The sequence below is a fragment of the Sinocyclocheilus grahami genome, unplaced genomic scaffold, assembly GCF_001515645.1.
Source record: "Sinocyclocheilus grahami isolate Dianchi unplaced genomic scaffold, SAMN03320097.WGS_v1.1 scaffold680.1, whole genome shotgun sequence".
In the NCBI taxonomy this organism is placed as follows: domain Eukaryota; kingdom Metazoa; phylum Chordata; class Actinopteri; order Cypriniformes; family Cyprinidae; genus Sinocyclocheilus; species Sinocyclocheilus grahami.
Window position 1 is genome coordinate 832,171 of NW_015505859.1, and position 23,125 is coordinate 855,295.

At 34.5% G+C, this 23,125-nt stretch overlaps 1 protein-coding gene across 1 annotated transcript in view; it reads left to right on the forward strand.

Annotated features, from left to right (window-relative positions):
• The window catches only part of LOC107559267 (serine/threonine-protein phosphatase 2B catalytic subunit alpha isoform-like), a 38,928-nt gene extending 22,298 nt beyond the window's left edge, over positions 1 to 16,630 (forward strand). The window contains exons 3-12 of the mRNA XM_016243019.1: positions 2,267 to 2,467; positions 5,669 to 5,793; positions 5,922 to 6,033; positions 7,527 to 7,672; positions 8,670 to 8,809; positions 11,040 to 11,117; positions 12,585 to 12,679; positions 13,509 to 13,634; positions 14,033 to 14,110; positions 16,039 to 16,630. Of these exons, the coding sequence (XP_016098505.1) occupies positions 2,267 to 2,467; positions 5,669 to 5,793; positions 5,922 to 6,033; positions 7,527 to 7,672; positions 8,670 to 8,809; positions 11,040 to 11,117; positions 12,585 to 12,679; positions 13,509 to 13,634; positions 14,033 to 14,110; positions 16,039 to 16,247 (1,310 nt within the window). The 3' untranslated portion in view covers positions 16,248 to 16,630. The remainder of the gene's footprint in view (positions 1 to 2,266; positions 2,468 to 5,668; positions 5,794 to 5,921; positions 6,034 to 7,526; positions 7,673 to 8,669; positions 8,810 to 11,039; positions 11,118 to 12,584; positions 12,680 to 13,508; positions 13,635 to 14,032; positions 14,111 to 16,038) is intronic.
• Positions 16,631 to 23,125: the final 6,495 nt, after the last annotated feature.

Consider the following 23,125-nt stretch of genomic DNA (forward strand, 5'->3'; position numbering starts at 1 on the left):
TGTGTGTGTGTGTGTGTGTGTGTGTGTGTGTGTGCGTGTGTGTGTGAGTGCAGTGCATTTGCCTGAGGAGACAGTATTATGTAAGAGATCTCTGCTGCATACTGCATTTCAATAATGCACTCATACTGCTAAATAAAGGCACACACACACTCATACTGTACACACATACAATAACAATTCATATACAAAGTAGATCAGATTCCCAGGACACTCATTGTAGATCTTGTCCTAACAAACTGTGCCTAGCTAAATGTCATCATGTTCTTATCAGCAGGAAAGAAAAAATCACAAATGACATCTCTTTGATATCGCAAATGATTCTCCTAGACTAGATTGCGATTAAATGGAGAATAAACGGAGATTTAAATGCAAACTCTCCTGCTTCCCAGTCACTCCTGAGAAAAAAGTCCCTAATATCTCTTTTGGGGGTTTTAGAAATGATCTTCAGACTATGTGTTCTCAGACTATGCTCATATTTGACCAGAATCATGCTCAGATGCCATCTCAGAGAAAGTGGTACTTATAGGTTGCTCTTTCATAGCTCATGAGACTTAATCAGTCTTAGAGGAATTTTATGCAAAATGCTTGAGTTTGTATTGAAATCGTGACCCATGGAGACACATGATGAGAAATATCTGAGAAGCAGCAGACAAAACACTCCATTTGCTCTCTGTTTACTTCATCAAGAAACAACTGAGATAATAAAGAGATTTCATTTGTGATGTTCTGCAATCAAAAGTCAGAGATTTCAATGAACTCAAACATTTCTCAACAAATTCATCCACATTCGTTTTATAGCTCTATACTTTTTCGGTCAACCTTTCTCTATGTCTCATTTGTGTCTCTTTTTTATTGCTCCCAAGGAATTTAAGTAGAATCCTCTGAGACAAAGTTGACAATTTAGCATGCTTGAAAACTCAGTTAAGTTATCTGAGCAGCAGAAGAGCAACATCTGGGCAATACAACTTTTCTCTATGTACAATATGATCTGATGTTCTGCATCATGGAAGTGATTCTATTCCTTTGTTTCTAAAATATGTAAATGTTATCTGACTGAATTCATCTTCACAGTTATTGTTTTGGCTGCTGCAGCACATCTGTGCGGCTCAAAAGCTTGAATACAGGCTGAAAAATAAGTTTCTGAAAACACATTTTTTGGATGTGGAAATGGGTTAGCATGTGGGCTGCTATGACTCCGTGTATGTGTGTGTGATTCGCTTCACTGGTGGCATGCCAACCTCTGGCTGCTGTTGCCCGGTAACACTTTGCCACAGTTTTGCTCTCATTTCACCTTTTTACAGACTTTTTGTCTTTTTCTCTGTATCTATTTTTCCCCTTTCATCATAGTTTCCGGCATATTATCTAATGTGGAAATGATAATAAACCAGTATCACTATTGTTTTATTGGGATTACTTGCCTGTCCTGTCCTTTTCCCTCTTTGTAATAGATAAACTCTTTCTGAAAAAGAGTTTCTGTGTGGTTTTAGAAAGTATTTATAAAATATATTTCCCTGAAAATATTTTTTTTCTTTGTTAAAATCTGGAAGAATTTGATGAGAAATATTTAGCAAGTTGACTTAAACTTAAAATTTTAAGGCAGCACAAACACTTTTTTTAAGTAAATTTTTTTTACAGTGCTGTAATTTCAAGTTAAAAGTTAAAAGAAAATACTATTTCAGTCTTTCTATCTCAATTTCTTTCTCAATCACCAGTTTCTAATTGAAAATTGTTTCAAAGTAAATTCTTCACCATTTTTTTCAGTGTATAAGTAATCTGTTTAAAAAAATTTGGTCAGTGTGTGTTTTACTGTGTAATCAGTACATTAACATTTACCAGTATGCATGACTAATAAGTATGTTGGCCCACCCTCAAGTCTTTATAATATTTTGGTCTTTAGATAGGATTAGATCCTTCCTTCATTGTAAATGAATGAGATTTTTTACCTGTTTTGTTCCGTTTCTGGATTAGAGTATTATTTATCAGTATTATTTTTGTAGATTGTGTTGGTGGATATTCCTGAGTTGTCTACCTTCTAAATAATGCAGTCAGTCTGGTTTCTCATCCACATGTTCCTCACAAAGTCATCTGGAGGTGTTTCATTGAGTATGATTAATGCATTCTGGCCTGAACGCTAGCTGAATTCAGGAATAAAGTTTGCACTGCATTCTGGATGTGTCACTACAGTGGAAGTTTTTTTGTAATCTTGTTCCCTTTTGGTTTTCTACACCATTTTTCTCAGTTCTTTTCTGTGTCTTTCTCCCTCCAGCGGTGCCGTTCCCGCTGAGCCACAGGTTAACCATGCGAGAGGTGTTCGACTGTGAGGGGAAACCGCGTGTGGACCTGCTGAAGGCTCACCTCACTAAAGAGGGTCGCTTGGAGGAGCCTGTCGCCCTGCGTATCATCAACGAGGGGGCCGCCATCCTCCGCCAGGAGAAGACCATGCTGGACATAGAGGCCCCTGTCACAGGTTACTGATACAGACATCTGTGACAAGAAAACAGGGCATGATCTGTAGATAAAAACAGAACCAGTTATTAACAGATATGTTCACTGAAGGTTATTTTCTTCTCTAAAGGAACAAAGTTTGGTCAAAAGTTTGTAATTAATACAATTTTTGAAATAAAAAAAGTCTCTTATGCTCACCGAGTCTGCATTTATTTGATTAAAAACACGGTAAAAACAGTAATATTGTAAAATATTATTACAATTTAAGTGAACTTAATTGAATATATTTTAAAATGTCATTTACTCCTGTGATACAAGTTGAATTTTCAGCAGCCAGTCGTCAGTGTCACATGATCGTTCAGAAATCATTATCTGATTCTAATAGGATTATCTGATTTGCTGCTCAGTTATTATTGGTGCTTAATTATTAAAAAATAATCAAGTCTTTGGACATGGTAGCTGGTTTTTGGCTGGATGGTCAAGATGGTCATTAGCTGGTCTACCAGCTGCCATGTTCTAAAAACCAGCTTGAACACGGCAGATGGTCTACCAGCTTGTACCAGCTAATAACCAGGTATGTTCCAAAACACAGCTTAATCTGGGTTAGAATATCCTAACTGAGATGTAAGTGACATAATTGGATCACAACATAGGCTGCAACTCAATGCATCACACAAGTAGCTCTCCACACGTGGGACTCAACTCATAATTGATTCCAGTATGCTTAGAGTTTGACGTTAGCATGTTGCTAAGCTTGCAACTTGATACTCGAATTGCAATAAAAATACAGCATGCATAAATACAGGGTGTAATAGTATATTTTTTATTAAATTAAATATAAATCGCCAGTTCATGCCATCTTGTATTTATTGTTTACTCTGAGCTTAATACAATGCATTCAGGGATTGCCTTCACCACAAAGAATATGTGTGATGCTGCATTAAATTTGTCCATAAATAAGGCATCCTAGAAAGTAGCATAATTAAAAATCTACTGATCTGATAATCCCAAAATGCATTGGGATGAGCTCGTTGAAAATTTGGCAGAGATGTGTGAAATGTAATGTTGAATTGAAATATACACATATTTTATTCATTACTAAAAATATTAATATCTAATAAAATTGCAGTATTTAATGTAATGGGTTAGTATTTTAATGTAATTTAATGGTTTGGTACTACTTTAAGATATGAATACTTTTATTCAAAAGTGACAGTATATACATTTATCATGTTACAAAAGATTTTTTTTAATGTTCTTTTGAACGTCCTATTCATTAAAGAATCTGTTTTCAACATTGATAATAAGAAGTGTTTCTTGAGCAGAAAATCATGGGTCATGTGACTAAAGACTGGAGTAATGATGCTGAAAATTCAGCTTTGCATCACAGAAATATAAATTACATTTAAAAATATATTAAAATATAAAACATTTGTTTTAAATTATAATAATAATTCACAATATTACTGTTTTTATTGTATTATTGATTAAATAAATGCAGCCTTGGGAACCATACGAGAAAATTTACTTCCCAGCCCCAAAATTTAGAACAGTAGTGTGTTTTTTTATGACAACCAAAAGTTAATATGGCTGAATATTTACCTTTATATACATACATAATTTTGAACAAAAGGAATTATTATATTCACGTTCTATAGTAAAATAAGAGATATTGTGATTTAATTTAGTCATGTATCAGATGATAAAAAGATACATACACAAATATATGAGCATACTACAATAGGAACATGTATCTCTAAGTTTAAGATATGTATGCGCAGGTACTTATGCAATTACACTACATACTGATGAATTTTATAACAGAAAGAGGTTATCACTCTTGCCCTAATAAAGTAGAAAACTTTTGAAAATACAGGCTGAAAAGACGTTTGGGAATACATGACATTGTTAGGAGAGGTTAGATAATGAACTGCACCTTGTGACCTTAATTTCCCATGAGTCAAAGTGAGGTACAGCACAGGCAGCAGGTCTGACGCAGGATGAAGATGTCGCTCTTCAGCTATGAAAATGCTATCATTTAGGAAGCAGAGAAGCTGAACACTTTTCATGCTCTCACTGGCCTCACATCTGAGACTGAGCCTCTCCCTCTCCCTCTCTCCCAGCATGCATTTCTGAACCCTCATCAGCTGCTGGCCTGGTGAATTTCACACACAGGAGTCATTAAACATTAATGGCTCGCTGGGTAACTGGTTTAATTCCCTGGAACCCATTACAGAGAGAGCTGGTTAGCTTTGTGTGCTTTCAGTCATTCAGACCTCGTGGCCTTTAACCCTTTGACCTCCCATTGGGAACACACACTCCCATGTGAATAGCTCCAATTAGACGTCTGCATTAGATATAAAACAACTCTCACCTTCTCTTCAGTCTCTTTCTCTATCTTTCTCTTTTTCTCTCTCACACGCACACACACACACACACACACACACACACACGTTTCAGTCAGGATGGTGATCAGCTTTCTCCTTCTCATCTTAATGTACAAGATGTTTATTGGATGGTTTCAAACAGATTTCATCTATTGGATTTTGTCATCATAGCTGGGAACAAGTGCTGGCAAAATAACCATACTTTGTATATCAGACAATAAATGCAAGAGCCATTTTGATTTTCTAATCTTGCTAGCTACTAATAGGACCTACTAAAAATGAGGTAAATTATTTTTAAAAATCCAGTTTCTCCACAATGTGTGCTTACATATGTTTGTGACGGCGCAAATACTTATTGTGTGACTTTTAACTCATAGAAAGATGACTTTCAGGATGACAGCTCACTTTAAACTTTAAATTTATTTATTTAAAAAATATATTGTAAATTATTAAACATTTTATTAAATCAGTAAATTGTAACTGTAATCCTAAAATACTTTGAGTTTTTTTTTCATTAAAAAAAAAAATCGTTCAGTCGAAAGATAAGATGAAAGTTTTAATATCTGCCTTTGATTTTCACTGATAACTAACTGTATGCCAGTGACATCACTGATATATTTGCATACTGAATTGTTTTTTACATCAGGGTTTATTAAATGAAAATTAAACTATAGTTAGGAAGTCTCAATTAATCCCTCTCTCTTTCTATATTTGTTTACAACTCCTCAAACTGTCATTCTGCTAAAACCTTCCCACTATTTTAACTATTCGTTTACTGTTTTGCAAGCACTATTGTTTCCTTCAGCTAGTCCCAATTTTTTTTTGTATTGTTGCAGTGTGCGGGGATATTCACGGGCAGTTCTTCGACCTGATGAAGTTATTTGAGGTTGGCGGGTCTCCTGCGACAACGAGGTACTTGTTTCTAGGGGACTATGTGGACCGAGGGTACTTCAGTATTGAGGTGAGTATGTCCTAAGGTTTTTTCCACCCTGCTTAGGGACATTGTTTGTAGTACACACCACCTTTGCCTAAATATCTTGATGTGGTCTGTGAAAGTATCTCTCTTTTTGTCTAAATTCTGTCCTTCAGTGTGTCCTTTACCTCTGGTCGCTGAAAATCCTCTACCCAAAGACGCTGTTTCTGCTGCGGGGAAACCATGAATGTAGACATTTGACTGAATATTTCACTTTCAAACAAGAATGTGAGTACTGACACGAGGAAAACTCTTTGTCTTTTCAGTAATTGTGTCTCTACACTTACATTTAAGGTGTGAAACTATACATTTCTTATAAATACAACAGTTCACCTCACCTCTCCTCTGATGGAGGTCTTTTTCTGGAGCAGTCTCTTGTCAGACAGAAAGAGAGATGTAGAGAGAGAAAGAGGGAGTATGATTAGCAGAAAATTAATTTGCCTGTTAATGTTAGGCCCAGGGAGCCTGTGAGTGTGATTTCCCTGATGAGGAGAGTGAGGAGGAGTGGGTGCCCTCCTTTACCATCTGCTGACTGACAGAACACACACACACACACACACACACTCACACTCACACTCACACTCACACTCACACTCACACACACACACTAATACACTCAAACTTATATACAACTGTTTACTATGCTATCTAAATTGGGACACACCATACAACTAAATTGAGTTTAAAATAAAGGTAAATAATAATAATAACAATACTAATAAAGTAAATCATTTAAAACAATTACTCAAAAATAAAAATTCTCTTTATTTACTCATCCTCATGTTTGTGACTGAAAGTTAAGTCATTCAATAATAATCTTCCTTTCTACATGAAGTCAGAAATGCCATTAGCATGATATAAAATAAAAAAAATTATAAAAATTAAAAATAATTATTTTAATTAGATACAACTGAATGATTAAATATACAATAAAAAATATGTGTATGTATACTATACATGCATACATACATGCACGCACACACACACACACATATATATATATGCTCCAATGTTAAATAAATTAAATAAATATTTAAAAAATATATATATTTAACATAATTTTAAAAACATTTTAATGAGCTCCAAAGTAATTTAAGTAATTAAATATTTAATAAAAATATAGTAGTAGTATATTTATGTATATACTTAAGATAAGCATTTTAATAAATTAGTCAATTATAACTAATACTGAACTACTTTTTTGCATTTAGAGTAAAACAAAGCAGCATTGTTTACATTTTAACATTTACACAGAGTACATTTGTATTCTTATACTACTGCGCTACAGCATAGTAGAATTTTGATATATTGATTGATCTAATGTCATTAGTGAGACAGCATTTGTGTGTGAATAGAGGAAAGATGGAGGGAGAGATGGAGAGATAATGCAGAGTGATACAGTGATGTGGCTGAACAGATTGGTAGATGTGGAGCAGTGAGATTGACACAGCACAGACTGTCTCACACACATCTCTCATTTAGTGTCCTCTGAAAGTGTAATTGAATGCAGCAGCTTAATGTACGAATTAGATTCATACAGAGAAAATAAACCCTTCAGGAGAAGCTCACTTCATTTCTGAGCTCTGGAGTGACATTACTTCATACTCTTCTTCTCATTTGTATCTCTCCTGCGCTCTCTTTGTTTGTCTCTGACTCTCTGTCGCTCGGGTGAAATCAGATGCTCCGTGCAGGTGTGTGATCTCTGTCTCTCTTTCTTTCAGGTAAAATCAAATACTCGGAGCAGGTGTATGATGTGTGCATGGATGCATTCGACTGTCTGCCTCTGGCTGCTCTGATGAATCAGCAGTTTTTGTGTGTTCATGGTGGCCTGTCTCCAGAGATACACACTTTAGACGACATCAAGAAGGTGAGGAGTGTATATGTATACATACAACAATTCAAAAGTTTGGGTCAGCATTTTTTAAGAGGTTTCACATTCAGCATTAAATTGACAAAAAGTGACTTTTTGACTACATTTTTACAAACTGTTTTTCTTTCAAATAAATGCTTGTCTTTTTGAACTTTCTACTGAAAGAATACAAAAAATGTATCATGGTTTCCAGAAAAATGTTAAGCAGCACAACTTTTCAATGTTGATAATAACAAGAAATGTTTCTTGAGCAGCAGATCAGCATATTAGAATGATTTCTGAAGGATCATGTGACACTGAAGACTGGAGTAATGATGCAGAAAATTCAGCTTTGCATCACAGGAATGAATTACATTTAAAATATAACAATAATGTAATGTAATGTAAATGTAATAATATTTCGCAATATTATTGTTTTTACTGTATTTTTGATAAATGCCGCCTTGGTGCGCATAAGAGACTAAACCACTAAAAATCTTACCCACCCCAAACTTTTGAACAGTAAATCCAGTTCTCGTTCTCCAGAAAATCCTTATAATGCAATCCTGGACCATTTTTTTATGTTTTATGACTTAAGACTCAGCTCTAACAACAGATGTTTGATAGATCTTCTGTAAATCTCCCATTATGCTTCTGGTGCATTTTCTTTAGCGATGAACAGGCTGTGCACAAACACAGCACAGCACACCACATCGTTTTTTTAAATTATTATTCTTGTCTTTTTCTGCCTATTTCAATTTAGTGTGCTTTATTTGCATGACAAAAAAAAGTATATTTTTATTTTCAATGCAAAAAAAATATAAATAATAATAATAATTATGCAAATGAAGTAAAAACAGTATTCTTAACATATACATTAAAAAAATATAAAATATTAGAGAAAAATATTAAATATGAATAATGTTGTTCATTTATTAATATGATTATCATATTTAGTAATATTTAATTTTAGTGATGTTGACTTGGCAGACGACTCTCTCTGTTTGACTCTCAGCTGGACAGGTTCAAGGAACCACCAGCGTTTGGCCCCATGTGTGATCTGCTGTGGTCCGACCCGCTGGAGGACTTCGGCAATGAAAAGAGTCAAGATTACTTCAGCCACAACAGTGTCCGCGGATGCTCCTACTTCTACAGGTAAACCACACAGCCTCCTTTAGTATGTCCTAGACAGCAAATTGAGACTCTCCTGCTTTTCACATGTTTCTCCACAGAAAAAGCCCCCAGTAACCTCTCATGTGGCAGAGATCTCGACAATGATCTTTGATTTCATACTTAAATCTGAGCACAGTCAATATACTGTATGTACTCAGATTCTTCAAACACTGAATGATCTGAACTGCTATCAACATTTATTTTACAGCGCTATACTCCTATTGTATGTCAACATTTTTGTCATTTATGTCTCTTTATATTTCCCATAGGGAGTTTTAGGAGAGATGTCTTAAATAAACTTTAAGTCTCCTGTGCTATGAGCGAGCAACCACTGAGCAAAACGATGTTCTTCAGGGACGTTTGTACAGTGAAATAAAGGTGTAGATGAAAGTCCAGCACCTGAAGTGCTGCATGAGTTTGATTGGAATTGTAAAGCAGTCCAAACAGTGACCAGCCTCAGCACAACACAGAATCCCCACAATCCCACGGGAATCGGCGCTCTGCCGTTACCATGGCAACTGGCTACTACTGCCAGATCCGCTGAGATATGAAGATACAGAGATATAGTGAGAACCTGAGAGAAAGACAGAAAGGATAGAGCAGAAAAGGAAGAGAAGCTATAAAATAGGGCTGAGCGATTAATCAAAATGAAACTGAAATCGTGATATGGCTTAGTGTGATTATCAAATCACAAAGGCTCCGATTTAATTCTGAAGATACAGAGATATAGTGAGAACCTGAGAGAAAGACAGAAAGGATAGAGCAGAAAAGGAAGAGAAGCTGAGCGATTAATCAAAATGAAACTGAAATCGTGATATGGCTTAGTGTGATTATCAAATCACAAAGGCTCCGATTTAATTCAATAAATAGTTAAGCATTTTGTAATGAGAAGCATTTTTAACCCTGTAGCCAACAAAGGAGAAGCCAAAATGAATGTACTTAACATTTGAAAATAAAGAAATTAACACGTAAATATTAGTATATTATATAATATTATATGCATATGTATATAATATTATTTTTCTGTTGATAATGTAGAAATTTCTTATGTATTTCTTTTTTTTAATAGTAAATAATAATAATCTACATAATAAATTACTGTTAAATAAAAATATGAAACAAAAATAAGAAATGCATTACTATCATAATAATATTTTTCTATAAATTAATATTTAATAAATAACAATGTAATAATAATACTAATTAATAATAAGGTATTATTATTATTATTTTAGTCATTGATATATGAATATTTTGGCAAAATTGTGCAGGCCCACAAGGAATCACAGCAAACCTGCATACGTGCACAAATGAATGAATGACATTGAACCATTTTTGTTCTGAAGAAAACCACTATTAGATTCAGGCCTATGGGAAAATATATATAGAGAGAGAAAGCAAGAGAGAGAAAAGGGATGGTTAATTCTAAGCTAATTTATTTACACCACAGCTAACGTATGCAGCCTGTGAATGAGAGCCCCGGGTGTGAACGTTATTACCCACAATCCTCACTGTTTTCACTTCTTATGAAACCTTCTGAAATAAATGAAACAAAGTGGATGATCTGTGTGCGCTTTAGGTCTGTTATTTTCAATATACCAGTAAAAAAAATAATAGACAAAGACTGCTAAGTTAAACTAATGAATAACATGCAAGACTAGTCTTAAACATGCATCATTACAACACTGAGTCTGAGTCCTCGTATCTTTACTAGCATCACATTTAGACCCTTCAGTTATTTTGAGCAGAAAATGATGATTTTCACTGTAAGCTGCACATTTACATCACTGCTACCCCCTGGTGGCTGATAACGGTAAGACAACAATAAACATGCTAGCAACGGGTTAAATTCGACTATTGGAGATATCAGAAGGGCTGTATAATCAAATGAAATCTAATGAACTGTGAATGAGGTTTCAACGGTTAGTCCATGTTAGATTTAAATCACCAGTGCTAACTGGACTATTAGCAATGACACACAAACATCCTGAAAGAAAAAAAACAGTCAATGGTGGTTTGCTGATCTTAGCTGGTTTTAGATGGTCTCTCAGCTTGGCTAAGTAGGTATTTAGCTAGTTAGCTTACAGGAAAGCACCAAAAACAGACCAGCTTACCTGAGTTATTTAGTCAAATGAGTTGTTTTATCAGTGAAGAACTGTAAATAGTGTTTATCATGCCTCATTAATGTTGTCTGTTTTATCATTTTGTACAGCTATCCTGCGGTGTGTGAGTTTTTACAGACCAACAACTTACTGTCTGTCATCAGAGCACATGAGGCGCAGGACGCGGGGTAAGAAAACACCAACATCACCTTTGACCTCTTGTCTCTTTCTATATGTCTGCTTTTCTCTCCTTTCTCACCTTCCTCACCTCCTACAGACATAGAAACCAGATGAAACACCCTTACAAACACACACACAAAAACAGAACGTATATCTTGACAGGCTGGTGAAGTTTGTGTTGATGGACGATCAGTGTGCAGATACAGCAGACAGTCAGACGCACAGAGCCATTGATTCTCCATAATCCAAATACATTACAGTACAGTAGTGTTTATTGATCTGAAATGCCACCAATGCACACACATTCACCTATTCAACTCAGCCCAGGCCCACTAATCTGCCAGAGTAGCTTTAAATGTGCAAAGGTACACTACAATACTCAACAATAGTTAACTATACCATACAGTCAGCTAAACAACAGTCAGTAATGCACTACACTAGGGCTGTGCGATATTGAAGAAAAATGCGATATGCAATAACTCATTAAACAATGCGATATTCGATATGCGATACGATAATGCTTAAAGTGCCACATGCTCAGATGAAATAGTTTTACTCAGCTGTTGCTGAGTCAGTTCTGAGAACTTCTGTAACTATCTTGTGTCATATATATATATATGGTTATTTGTATGTATGTATGTACCAAGAGTTCCTGTAAAACCACAACAAATTCCTTGTGTTTGCGCACACTTAAGTGGTGAATAAAGCTAATTATGATTATGATTCTAATAAGAAAGCACCCCTAAAACAACTTCTGAAAGTGAACGGTAGTGTTTTACTCGAGCATTACATAAAAATGTAATTTTAACATTAGTGTAATCATTTTAACATGAGTTTAGGAACTGAATAATAAAAAGGAAAAATAAAACACTGCTTAGCATTTATTCTTTGAATTCAATATGCACTGATTCTTATTTAAGCTACAAAAGTTATTTAGGTAAGAGCAGTGAGGGATTTTCTCTTTGTCTTTTGTTCATGGCCCCAAATATTGCAAGCCGTAGCGATATGCATATTGCGATATGTACATTTGTGATATTTCGATAATTTCGATATATTGCACAGCCCTACACTACACCAATCTACAATACTCGGTACAACAGCAGACAGCATGTTAACGGAGTACATTAGTTCATTTTACAGTCTAATAATATGCATTATAATGTTCTTTAATAATATTTAAAGCATTTTATGTTCATAATTTTGTGTTGTGCTGCATGCCTTTGTCAAAATAAACAGTGAATAAAGGCTTCCAAATAATCATAATTATGATCTGAAACTCTATGCTTTGAGAAACTGAAGTTTTTAGGGCTTTAAACAGGGTCCACCTCAAGTAAGTATTTATTATTAATGTTTAGCAAAATTTGAGGAAGAAGATTATTATTCCCTCACTTATTTCCCAGCGTGATTCTAATTTAGTTTCTGATTGTCATACTGAAATTGTCCTCCTTATCTTCTTTGTTTTCTTGCTCTCTCAGTTACCGTATGTACAGGAAGAGTCAGACTACAGGTTTTCCTTCTCTCATCACCATCTTTTCTGCTCCAAACTACCTGGACGTTTACAACAACAAAGGTCTGAATTCAGGTTTTCTCTCTGCCACATGGTCACCTACAAACACATGTCAACACACATGGTTGATTATGTATGATCAGGTGAATCTCAGAATGAAATTAGTTATATCTTGAAGAAAAAAATACAGCTTTATTCTTGTAATGATATGGGGGTTATTTGTGATTTTTTTCTATGATTTTAATGTGCCACTTAAACTCTATTGTAGATCAACATTTAATATTCATATATAGTATATTAACTTCCCGATTGTCCTGAATTTACAACAACAAAGGTCTGAATTCAGGTTTTCTCTCTGCCACATGGTCACCTACAAACACATGTCAACACACATGGTTGATTATGTATGATCAGGTGAATCTCAGAATGAAATTAGATATATCTTGAATAAAAAAAATACAGCTTTATTCTTGTAATGATATGGGGGTTATTTGTGATTTTTTTCTATGATTTTAATGTGCCACTTAAACTCTATTGTAGATCAACATTTAATATTCATATATAGTATATTAACTTCCCGATTGTCCTGAAAAGGCTTAATTTTCTATGTACAAAATCTTTGTCTGAAATATGAAATGTGACCCTAACCCTGGCATGTTGTTAATAGGTTTCCTTATGTCTTTCCTACACAAACCTGTTTAGTAAGATTTAGAAACACTCAAGTATGTCAGAGGCCATTGTATGTAATGCAAAGTTGCAGGGCTTTGTGTTTTTGTTGTGTGTCAGTCATGTGCAAAGTGAAAGTAAGTTACAGATGTTCATTAGAGATACTTATGTTCCTATAAATATGTTTGTTTTGTGTGAATATAACTGCCTTAATGCCATTCCGCAGCGGCCGTGCTTAAATACGAGAACAACGTAATGAACATACGACAGTTCAACTGCTCGCCACATCCGTACTGGCTGCCCAACTTCATGGACGTCTTCACCTGGTCTCTTCCGTTCGTTGGGGAGAAAGGTGGGAAATTAGAGGAACCATGTTGCTAAACAGCTTGAGACATCATTCTGACTGGAGACAGCCAGTCTTTGCGATTGCACAAATTTTGTATGTTTTGTTCATTCTGGGTGTCTGTGTCAGGAAAGTGGATGCACTGTTCTGCTGACTTGTTAAAACTAAGATGGAATAGGTCCATCTATTCTGTCTCAACAAGTCAAACTAGAATGAAGCAAATGAGCAATCCAAAAATGTTTCATTTGATTGAGAAGGAGATTAAAGGATCACGTTTATCTGGTGTATCAGTATTACTATGGCATTTCTTATTATGTTGTTGTTGTGAATATAATTGTTCAAGATTATCATAGTTTATGCTAAAATGTCAAGAGATCTTGCCGTTTTGACCTTTTACTCCTCTACAGTGACAGAAATGTTGGTGAATGTCCTCAGTATCTGCTCTGATGATGAGCTTATGAACGACGGAGATGAGATCTTTGATGGTGAGGACTGCACATTCCTTATAAGCTTTTCCTCTAATGTTTTCAGAAACGCACAGGTCTAGACTTTAGATCATTTAAATTATTACACCTAGTTTTTAAGTCAGTTGAGAATATTCAAATGGTTCTTTGAAATAACTCAAACATTTTAGCGTCATGATTCATATCAAAGAAGGTTGGTTAGCTTCAACGTTTATAGCTACTTATCAAAGAATACGTATGGAGAAAATCAGTGGCAAAATACTTCAAAAACTCTTTTCTCAGCACACAGGGTGAGAATTGATCAGTTTCAGTGTATTTGAAAGCCAAAAACATTTCTGTTGGACTTCAAATTCAACTTATTACAGTTAGCTTCTAAGATAACATTTTTATTTTCATGATCATAATGTGTTTAAAGTTTGAAGTTTTCATCTAATGTTTTCTAATTTATTTCAGCTTTATTTGAATGAATGAAAATTACTTTTATTAGTATTAGTTTTAGTTAGTTATAGTTAATAACACTGGTGCACTGTCTTTTTTGTTGTTGAGAATATTCAAATGGTTCTTTGAAATAACTCAAACATTTTAGTGTCATGATTCATATCAAAGAAGGTTGGTTAGCTTCAACGTTTATAGCTACTTATCAAAGAATACTTATGGAGAAAATCAGTGGCAAAATACTTCAAAAACTCTTTTCTCAGCACACAGGGTGAGAATTGATCCGTTTCAGTGTATTTGAAAGCCAAAAACATTTCTGAGAACAAACCCAAGAGAGGGTCTCACATCATCTCTGACTGTGATATGAAGCACTATGTTTCCATCAGAATGGATTAAAGTACATTAAATAAAAACCTTAAAATTTTCATTACAAAAAAACTACTTTGATGCGGGTGAAATGGGTTTGTTTTCTAATGGAAACATTGACTGTGCTATTGGTCCTTGTGAGGTTTTCCAGTTAAAGTGGGAGCGAAAGTGATAAGATGTAATGTACATTATCATCGCCACAGCTGTTCCCTTGTACACCGTATATTGTGTGTGTGACTGGTTGTGAAATATGTGCAGTTGTGAATTTGTGTTTAGAATGTGACTATTTTATAGTAGAGTGGATCAGTGGAGTGTTTGAAGAGATATCTGCATATGAGTGAAATTTTAAATCATTCCAGGTCACATTTCACACAAATAATCAAAAGAAAAAAAGTTTGAGTAAAGAAAATATTAATATACAAATACAAAATATTAAACAAATTAAGATTTTTTGCATTGAGATATTATTCATTCATGTTCTAATATAATGCCCCTGAAATGTCCAATATTGTAAAATAATGTATTTTATTATTTAAAAGTTCAAAAAAATAATTAAAATGTAGTACAACAAATACCATGATGGTGTATAAATGCTTTAAATGAAATAATATTAACAAAAAAATTATATATATATATATATATATATATATATATATGTGAAATATGTACTTTTTTATTTTTAAACATGGGTATACACCGTGGTTGTAATGATTTGTTGTATTATATATATATATATATATATATATATATATATATACATTTACTTAAAATAAATATTGTACGTTTTTCAGTAATCCAGTAATCATTTTGGGAGGAAAAAATATAAAAGTAAATTTTTTTGTACATAAATAAATACATATACAATATATATATATATATATATATATATTGTATTTTTTTAAACTTTTTTCACATTACAGTAATAATATTGGGAGGAACAAAAATTCACAAAGCGGGGGAAAAAAACAAGCAAAATATGATTTTGACGTTAAATATGACCCAGACATATGTATGTATCTCTTGATATTGTATACACTCTGTTTTTGTATCAAATTGGCAGAATAATACACTCATCTAACAGTATGTGATCACTTGTGTTATGTCTGTTTGTCTGGTTTAGATTCTGCCTGTGCGCAATTGGTGACTGCTCTTCTTTTCTCTCTCCTTTTTTCTCATAGCCATCCGTGGCTTTTCTCCACAGCACAAGATCAACAGTTTCGAGGAGGCGAAGGGTCTGGACCGCATAAACGAGCGAATGCCGCCTCGCCGAGACGTGGTCAACAGCGTGGGGCTGTCAATGGGCAAGATGAACATGGCCGAATCCAACGGCACGGACGACAACAGCAATATCCAGTGATTCATCTCCTCCTCCTCCTCGCTCGCCCCTGCTTCTCCTCCCATAATGCAATTCTCCCCACTCCCCTCATTTTCACTGCTACCGTCTATGTAGCAGATGGACTATGTGATATATTTAGACAGAACTCCCTGCTTGACGTTCAACTGCCTCAACAACAAACATGAGACGGGCCACGCGAAGGAGATCATGCGTGAGAGTTGCATGATGGGATATGTAGTTTTATGGATATGGGGCTATGTAATGGAAATACGAACACAGAGTGCATTTCCTGTTCCTTTGTCCGAAGAGATGTTTATTTATGCGTGTTTGCACTTTGCGTGCATGTCTGTGTGTGTGGGCGACATGTGATATATAATTAATATATGATGATGATGATGATGATGATGATAAGTAGGTTTTCACAAACGCTTACTTTTTTTTTCTTGGCCTGCTGTGAAACATAAAACAAGGCTGACGCTCTATTTATTCAAAAGCGTCAGAGTGTACGTTTGCGTTGGTACGTGTGCAAGAAGCTTATAACCGTTTACTTTCACACTTCTCTTGCAGTTCTATGTTTTGCTACTAGTAATCACTATATCTATGGAATAACTAATATTACACAGAATAATTTCACACAGGTTGTCAGGATTAATCCACAAATAACAGTGAGGTTTGGAGTGGCCGTAACGCCCCTCATGCTGTGTGCTCGCTGTGTTGTGTAAATCCACCGTTGTCACGTCGTGCTGCACGGTTGCTATGGCAGGCTGTGGCTTTCCCACCTCCTCTGGTGCTCCGGAGCAGAGCGGGGGGGAGCATTCAGTCAGCTGCGTGTGTGCGTATTTGTGCGAATATGTGTGAGAAACAGGGAGAGGACTTGATTTGATTGATCTGAGGGATTGCATCGGGTTGTTATGGGTGGTTTCAAACAGGCCCTTGTCCTGTGTTGGTGCACTAGACAGAACGGATTTCCAGCCACGCATAATTCATGGGAGTTTATTTTGTATATAAATGGCGCATATTTTTAAGGAACGTTTTGCTATTGCTTATTTCCATGTTATTTTATTTTGTATTCAAGCCATTTATTTATTTATTTATTTATTTATTGTTTGGTGTTGGTTTTTGTTTGTTTGTTTACATTGCTGTACAGTTAATTAAGCTCCGATGAGGTGTTAAACCTCCTGCGTTTCTTTTTCGATGTACAAAAGTTATCCAGTAGTGTGAAGGAACATATAATTCTGTGAAAAGACATCCAGGCTGCCAAAGCATGACTGCATGGTTATTTCAAATGTAAATCGAATATGGACACACCTTAACGTGTCTCACATTTTTAAGGAGAAGTATATTCTGATCATTATTCTAAACAATATTCTGGTTACTTATGATTATGATTATTATTAAGAGTTATACTGGTTTATTCCACTTTGCCTCATCCTTGTTTTGGTTGCTCATTGTGCTTTACTTTATGAATATTGAAAAAGTTCATGAGTTATTTGTGATTCTATATCTTGTAATTTTCTCTGGAGCTTCATTCTGAGCATCATGATTTCCTGACCTACAGTACGGACAGTGTGAGCATGCCCTATGGGACAAATCTCTTTTTTTACTCTTGAATAAAATATGCATGAACCTTTTTGATTTTTCTGATTTATTCAGCTCGCATGGCCAGTGTGTCACAGGTCTCACAAACAAACAGTAAACTATAAATCAGCATGGACATCAGCATCGCCTCCAGAAAGCAAAACATTTTCAACATATGCTGCATTAGTGGGTGAAAATCATGAAGATATGACCAGGTCACATTGCATATATATATATATATATATATATATAAATCACATAAGCATACAGAGGTCTGTAAGATTTGTTTTTGAAAGATTATGTTTGAAAAAAATTTATGTTCACCAAGGCTGCATTTATTTGATCAAACAGTCAAAAACAGTAATACTGTGAAATATTATTACAATTTAAAATAACTTTTTTTATTTTTAGATATTTTAAATGTAATTTATTCCTGTGATGCAAAGTTACATTTTCAGCATCATTACTCCAGTCTTCAGTGTCACATGATCCTTCAGAAATCATTCTAATATGCTGATTTGCTGCTCAAGAAACATTTCTTGTTATCATCAATATTGAAATATGTACACTTTGATGAATATAAAGTTTAAAAGAACAGTATTTATTTTAAAAAAAAAATAAAATTTTGAACAGTAGTGTATGACCTGGACATGTTCTTGACAGGTTTAATATGATCACCTTAAAAGCGATACATGAACAGACAAGCCACAGTATCTCTATTTGTTAATTTTCATTAGTAGTTAAATTACTTTCTGATTACAAGAAATGTCTCTCAACTGCAGTGGTTTTCAGAAGTCCATATGTGTCGATCAATGAGGAGCCAGAAGAGCTTGTGATGTTTTACAGGTAATCCTAACCTCTCGGTTTTATCTTCCCAACATGTTGCTAAAAAAGCAAGAGAGGTTAATATTCATGTTTTAGCATCACATACGAGACTGTTGTGATCGAAAGATGGCAATTTAGAATGATATTTAATGAACAAAGTACTTATTGTACAAACACAAACAAATGGTTATTAATACAAATAAACGGAACAACGAATGCATAGTAAACTAAAAGTCAATGTGACTTATTTTACATGTATACAGTGTTGGGCAGTAACTAGTTACTGTAATAATATTACTTTTTGCAGTAACTAGTAGTGTAACTAATTACTAATAAGATTTCAGTAATAATATTACAGTTACCATCCATAAAAGAGCTAGTTAGTTACTTTTGATGCCTCAACCCCTAGTGATTTGAAATCCAACACTCCAATAATTCCTAGATGTATTTATAATTTTCACGACTTGCACAGGCACAAGAAGTCACCAGTGCATCAGGAAAGCTTGGAATATGGAAAAAAACTTACATTCAGGGGATGGAAATATTGCCATTACACTGATTTTGTCAGGAGAAATCAGCTGATCTGAACATAGATGTGTAAGTTGTGGCATTAATTTACTCTGGTATTACATGGCTTGCTCACCCACATCCCTCGATCTGATCCCGATATAAATTATATTACTATAATTAAAAATCTTATGAACTTGTGTGATTTCTTTTGATAAAATAGATCATATTTGGGCAACAGAGAACTTATAGCTACAATTAGCTTCAAGCTACACATGACAATTAATACAACACTTTTACTTAAAAGTCACTATCAATCACTATTGAGTGTTTGTAAAAACTTCTGACTGCAATCCAATGTAGAATTTGGTCAAATGATGAGGCAGAAATATATCGTTAGTAACATTTTTGAAGAATGTTATGGGGAAGATACACAGTTACAACTTCTGTGGGGTGTGAAGGAAAAGTAGTGTAACTAGAAGTGTAACTAATTACTGTGTCCAGATAGTAATAAGTAAAGTAATAATATTACTTTTGAGAGGAGTAACTAGTAACGAGTAATAAATTAATTTTTTGGAGTAACGAGCCCACACTGCTCGTATATTTGCACTTGTGTTTAAAATATGAAAGCCTATGTGACGTGTAACAACCTTCATCTGCCACACTCAAAAGAGATCATAAAATAGACATGAAAGTAAAGTAGGCATACTCAAACGAAAGTTTGAGCAGAAGTCACAGTCACAGCAGAACCACTGCAACAAACAAAACACACTTTCATTCATTGTTTGCGTTTTCATTGCTGGAGGAATCATCTTTTTGGAACGAATCAGTTGAATGAATGATTCAAGACTCACTTATGAATAATTGATTTGTTAAATCAAATAAAAATTAGTGTGTCAGATTGGTCGAGATGCTACATAGAATAGTTGTTTTAGAACAAATCGATTGAATAATACGATTCAGTGACTCAGGACAGTCGTTTTCATTGCTGGAGGAATCATCTTTTTGGAACGAATCAGTTGAATGAATGAGTCAAGACTCACTTATTATAGAATAGTTGCTTGTATGGTTCTTGAATGAACCAGTTGTGTTTTTGAACGAATCTGCTGAATGAAGGATTCACGACCACTTATTAGGCTAGTTGCTTATTTCGTGCCTAAATGAATCATTATGAAGGAGTCATTCACTCAACTGATTCATTAAGGCCTGACGCCACATATTGGTGTAGCCTATGTAACCTGCAGAAAGAGTCACTGAACAATCTGGAGCTGCATATGTGCTCACTGGAAGGACTTCTGACCATCTGTACAGTTCTCAGTATCAGTATCATGAATTATTTATTTGATTAGTGACCTAAAGTGCAAATCATTGCTTTTTCAGTTCAAAATCAACAGTTTCAGGTTTGAGTCCCAGATTTTACTATGTGGTCTTAGACTTATGGACCCCACTGTAATTCCCTATAAATAAGGACTCTTAATATGTAAAATATTTTATACTGTGTTATACTCACATTTATTTTTGAATGCAACATATATTTGTGTATATGTTTTATGATTGTTTTTAGAGTGCATTAAAAACTATTGGGGACCTACACAGAACTCCAAGTTTGTTTGGAGAATGATTTTATATATATTTCCTTCACTGAAAGTGAATGTGAATGTGGGCAGACAAAGAAATAAGGTGTGTTATGAAAGCGAAGACAAAACCAACCAATAAAGTCAAAGAGCGTGAGAGAGCGATCAGAAGATTGCACGAAAGAGGGAGAATAAAAATCAAACCGGTCACAATCAAAGCTAAGGTAAGCTTGAACATGTATTATAATTTCTTAGAACCAACCTTCTTATAATTTTGAATGTACAGTAATTGTATTAGAGGGCAGAATATCAAAAGCAAGCAGGTAATAGGTAAAGGAGTAATAGGTAATGGATAGCACAAGCCTACTTTTAAAACATTTTATCTGGTCCATTGGCATTCATACATATGGCTTAAGAGACCAAATATTTTTGGGACCACTGTATATGTTTAAACTTACCAAAACAGTTTTATTTACTTTTTTAATACTGCATTTAACTCCGTTTATTATCTGAACGTCCCCTCTGGTCAATGGTGGCATGGCAAACTTTCTGTAAAGGGGTGACAGATAAAAGAAAAATATAAAAAAATAATAATAATTTAATCTTTAGACTGTCTTGTATGTGTCAGGGTTAGATTTCTGTGGGTATTACAGTTGCGTTTCGAAATAAGGCAGCAGGTGCTGAGAATCTCTCACACAGCTGCAGCAGTTTTCCCCCTCACTTGTGGTTTTGCATTTTCTGTACAGTGTCTGTATAGTTCTCTATCTGTCAGATCTGGGTTAAATGCAAACGAGCTCCTCTAAATTATGTCTGTATATCCAAATGAAGCTTTAGAGACGACAGTGACAAAACAAGGAGGGGCATTCATTATTGTAAAACTTGTAGTTCCCGTAACCTAGGTAATGTATGATAATGTAATGATGCAATCTGCACAGCTGTAATACAACACTGTTGAGAAAAAAAAGTCCAAAACAAGAACCAATTCAGAAATGAAATCAAAAGTAGAATTTCTCTGGAATTTAGAAGATTTAGATGTAGATGGGTGTTTAACTATGGACAGTCATATTGAAGAAAATCAATTCTCTTAAAACACTTTTCACACTCTAACTAGAGTTTAATGTTTCTATAATGCATTACAGGGAAATTCTGTTATGCATGTCATTTTTATAAAACCATGAACATTTCCTCCACACCTCAAATTCTGTATTGTATTTAAAGCAAATAACATTTTAGAAATAACATTTTGAACATTTTTGGAATAAAACGGCCAACTGTCTTGCTAAGGCTAATTTCATTTTAGATGTCCTGAATAAATAATAATCATGTTAAAATATTAACCATAAATGAAAATATTAAAATTCTTAATTGTCTCATATTTCATCTCAAGCTCTCAAGCTAAATTATTCAGAAAAATAAGATTTTCTTATCAAAGTGATAAAATGTTGTGTTGCAAAAAAGAGGACAGTGGTACAAGAGGAATACCAAATCATAGTTTTAAGTGTGAAAATTTTGCAAAAGTAGCAGAAATTTAAAAACAGTGGACTTGTGACAAGGCCCTTGAAATCTTGAAAGCGTTTGCTTAGTGACGAGTGATCTTTTTCTAGCAAAAAAATCACTCGTCACTAAGCAAAAGCTTTCAAGATTTCAAGGGCCTTGTCACAAGTCCACTGTTTTAAAATTTCTGCTACTTTTGTAAAATTTTGTAGCTTTTGCCAGCTACGAAAAGAGTGACTGTTTATCTCAAGATGCAGCCTGTAGAAGTGACATGAATGGTTGTTGCCCACAATGGAACTACCTACTGTAGCCAAAGCACAATAAATAATATGTATTTTTTACGATATGTATTTTTCCCAGTTGAAATCCTTCAATGGACATGTATTTCACCCAATCCTAACACTCTTGAGCACCTGTGGAGGATTCTGTAGAGACGAGTTGACCAAAGCATTCAAGGAGGTCGTCCTCCAGGAGTTAAACAGGACAGATGTGACAATTTGTCATGAACTTGTACGCTCAGTGCCAAGAAGTGTCAGAGCAGTACTTAAAATTATGGAGGACATACTAAATACTAGAATACTATACATTTGTTGAATTAAATCTAAGGTGTACTCATTTCTGCAGTCCTTAATTAAAAAATTGGCTAATTTATTATTCTACAGATTTGATTGACATATATTTCTCTGTTTTTATTAAATATATGTTTAATAGATTTCAATTTTGCCATCTTTCCATGAATTGTATTAGTGGTCGTTAAGAAAATACATATTTTGTATTTATTGAGAGGGGGTGTACTCATTTATGCTGTGCACTATTCTGTACATATATATAAAAATAATGAAGGCGTGACACCAGTACACCAGTTGAATCTGTTGAATCAATAAGTGGCTGATGTCTACACTGTGAATGTGATGTGTTCAG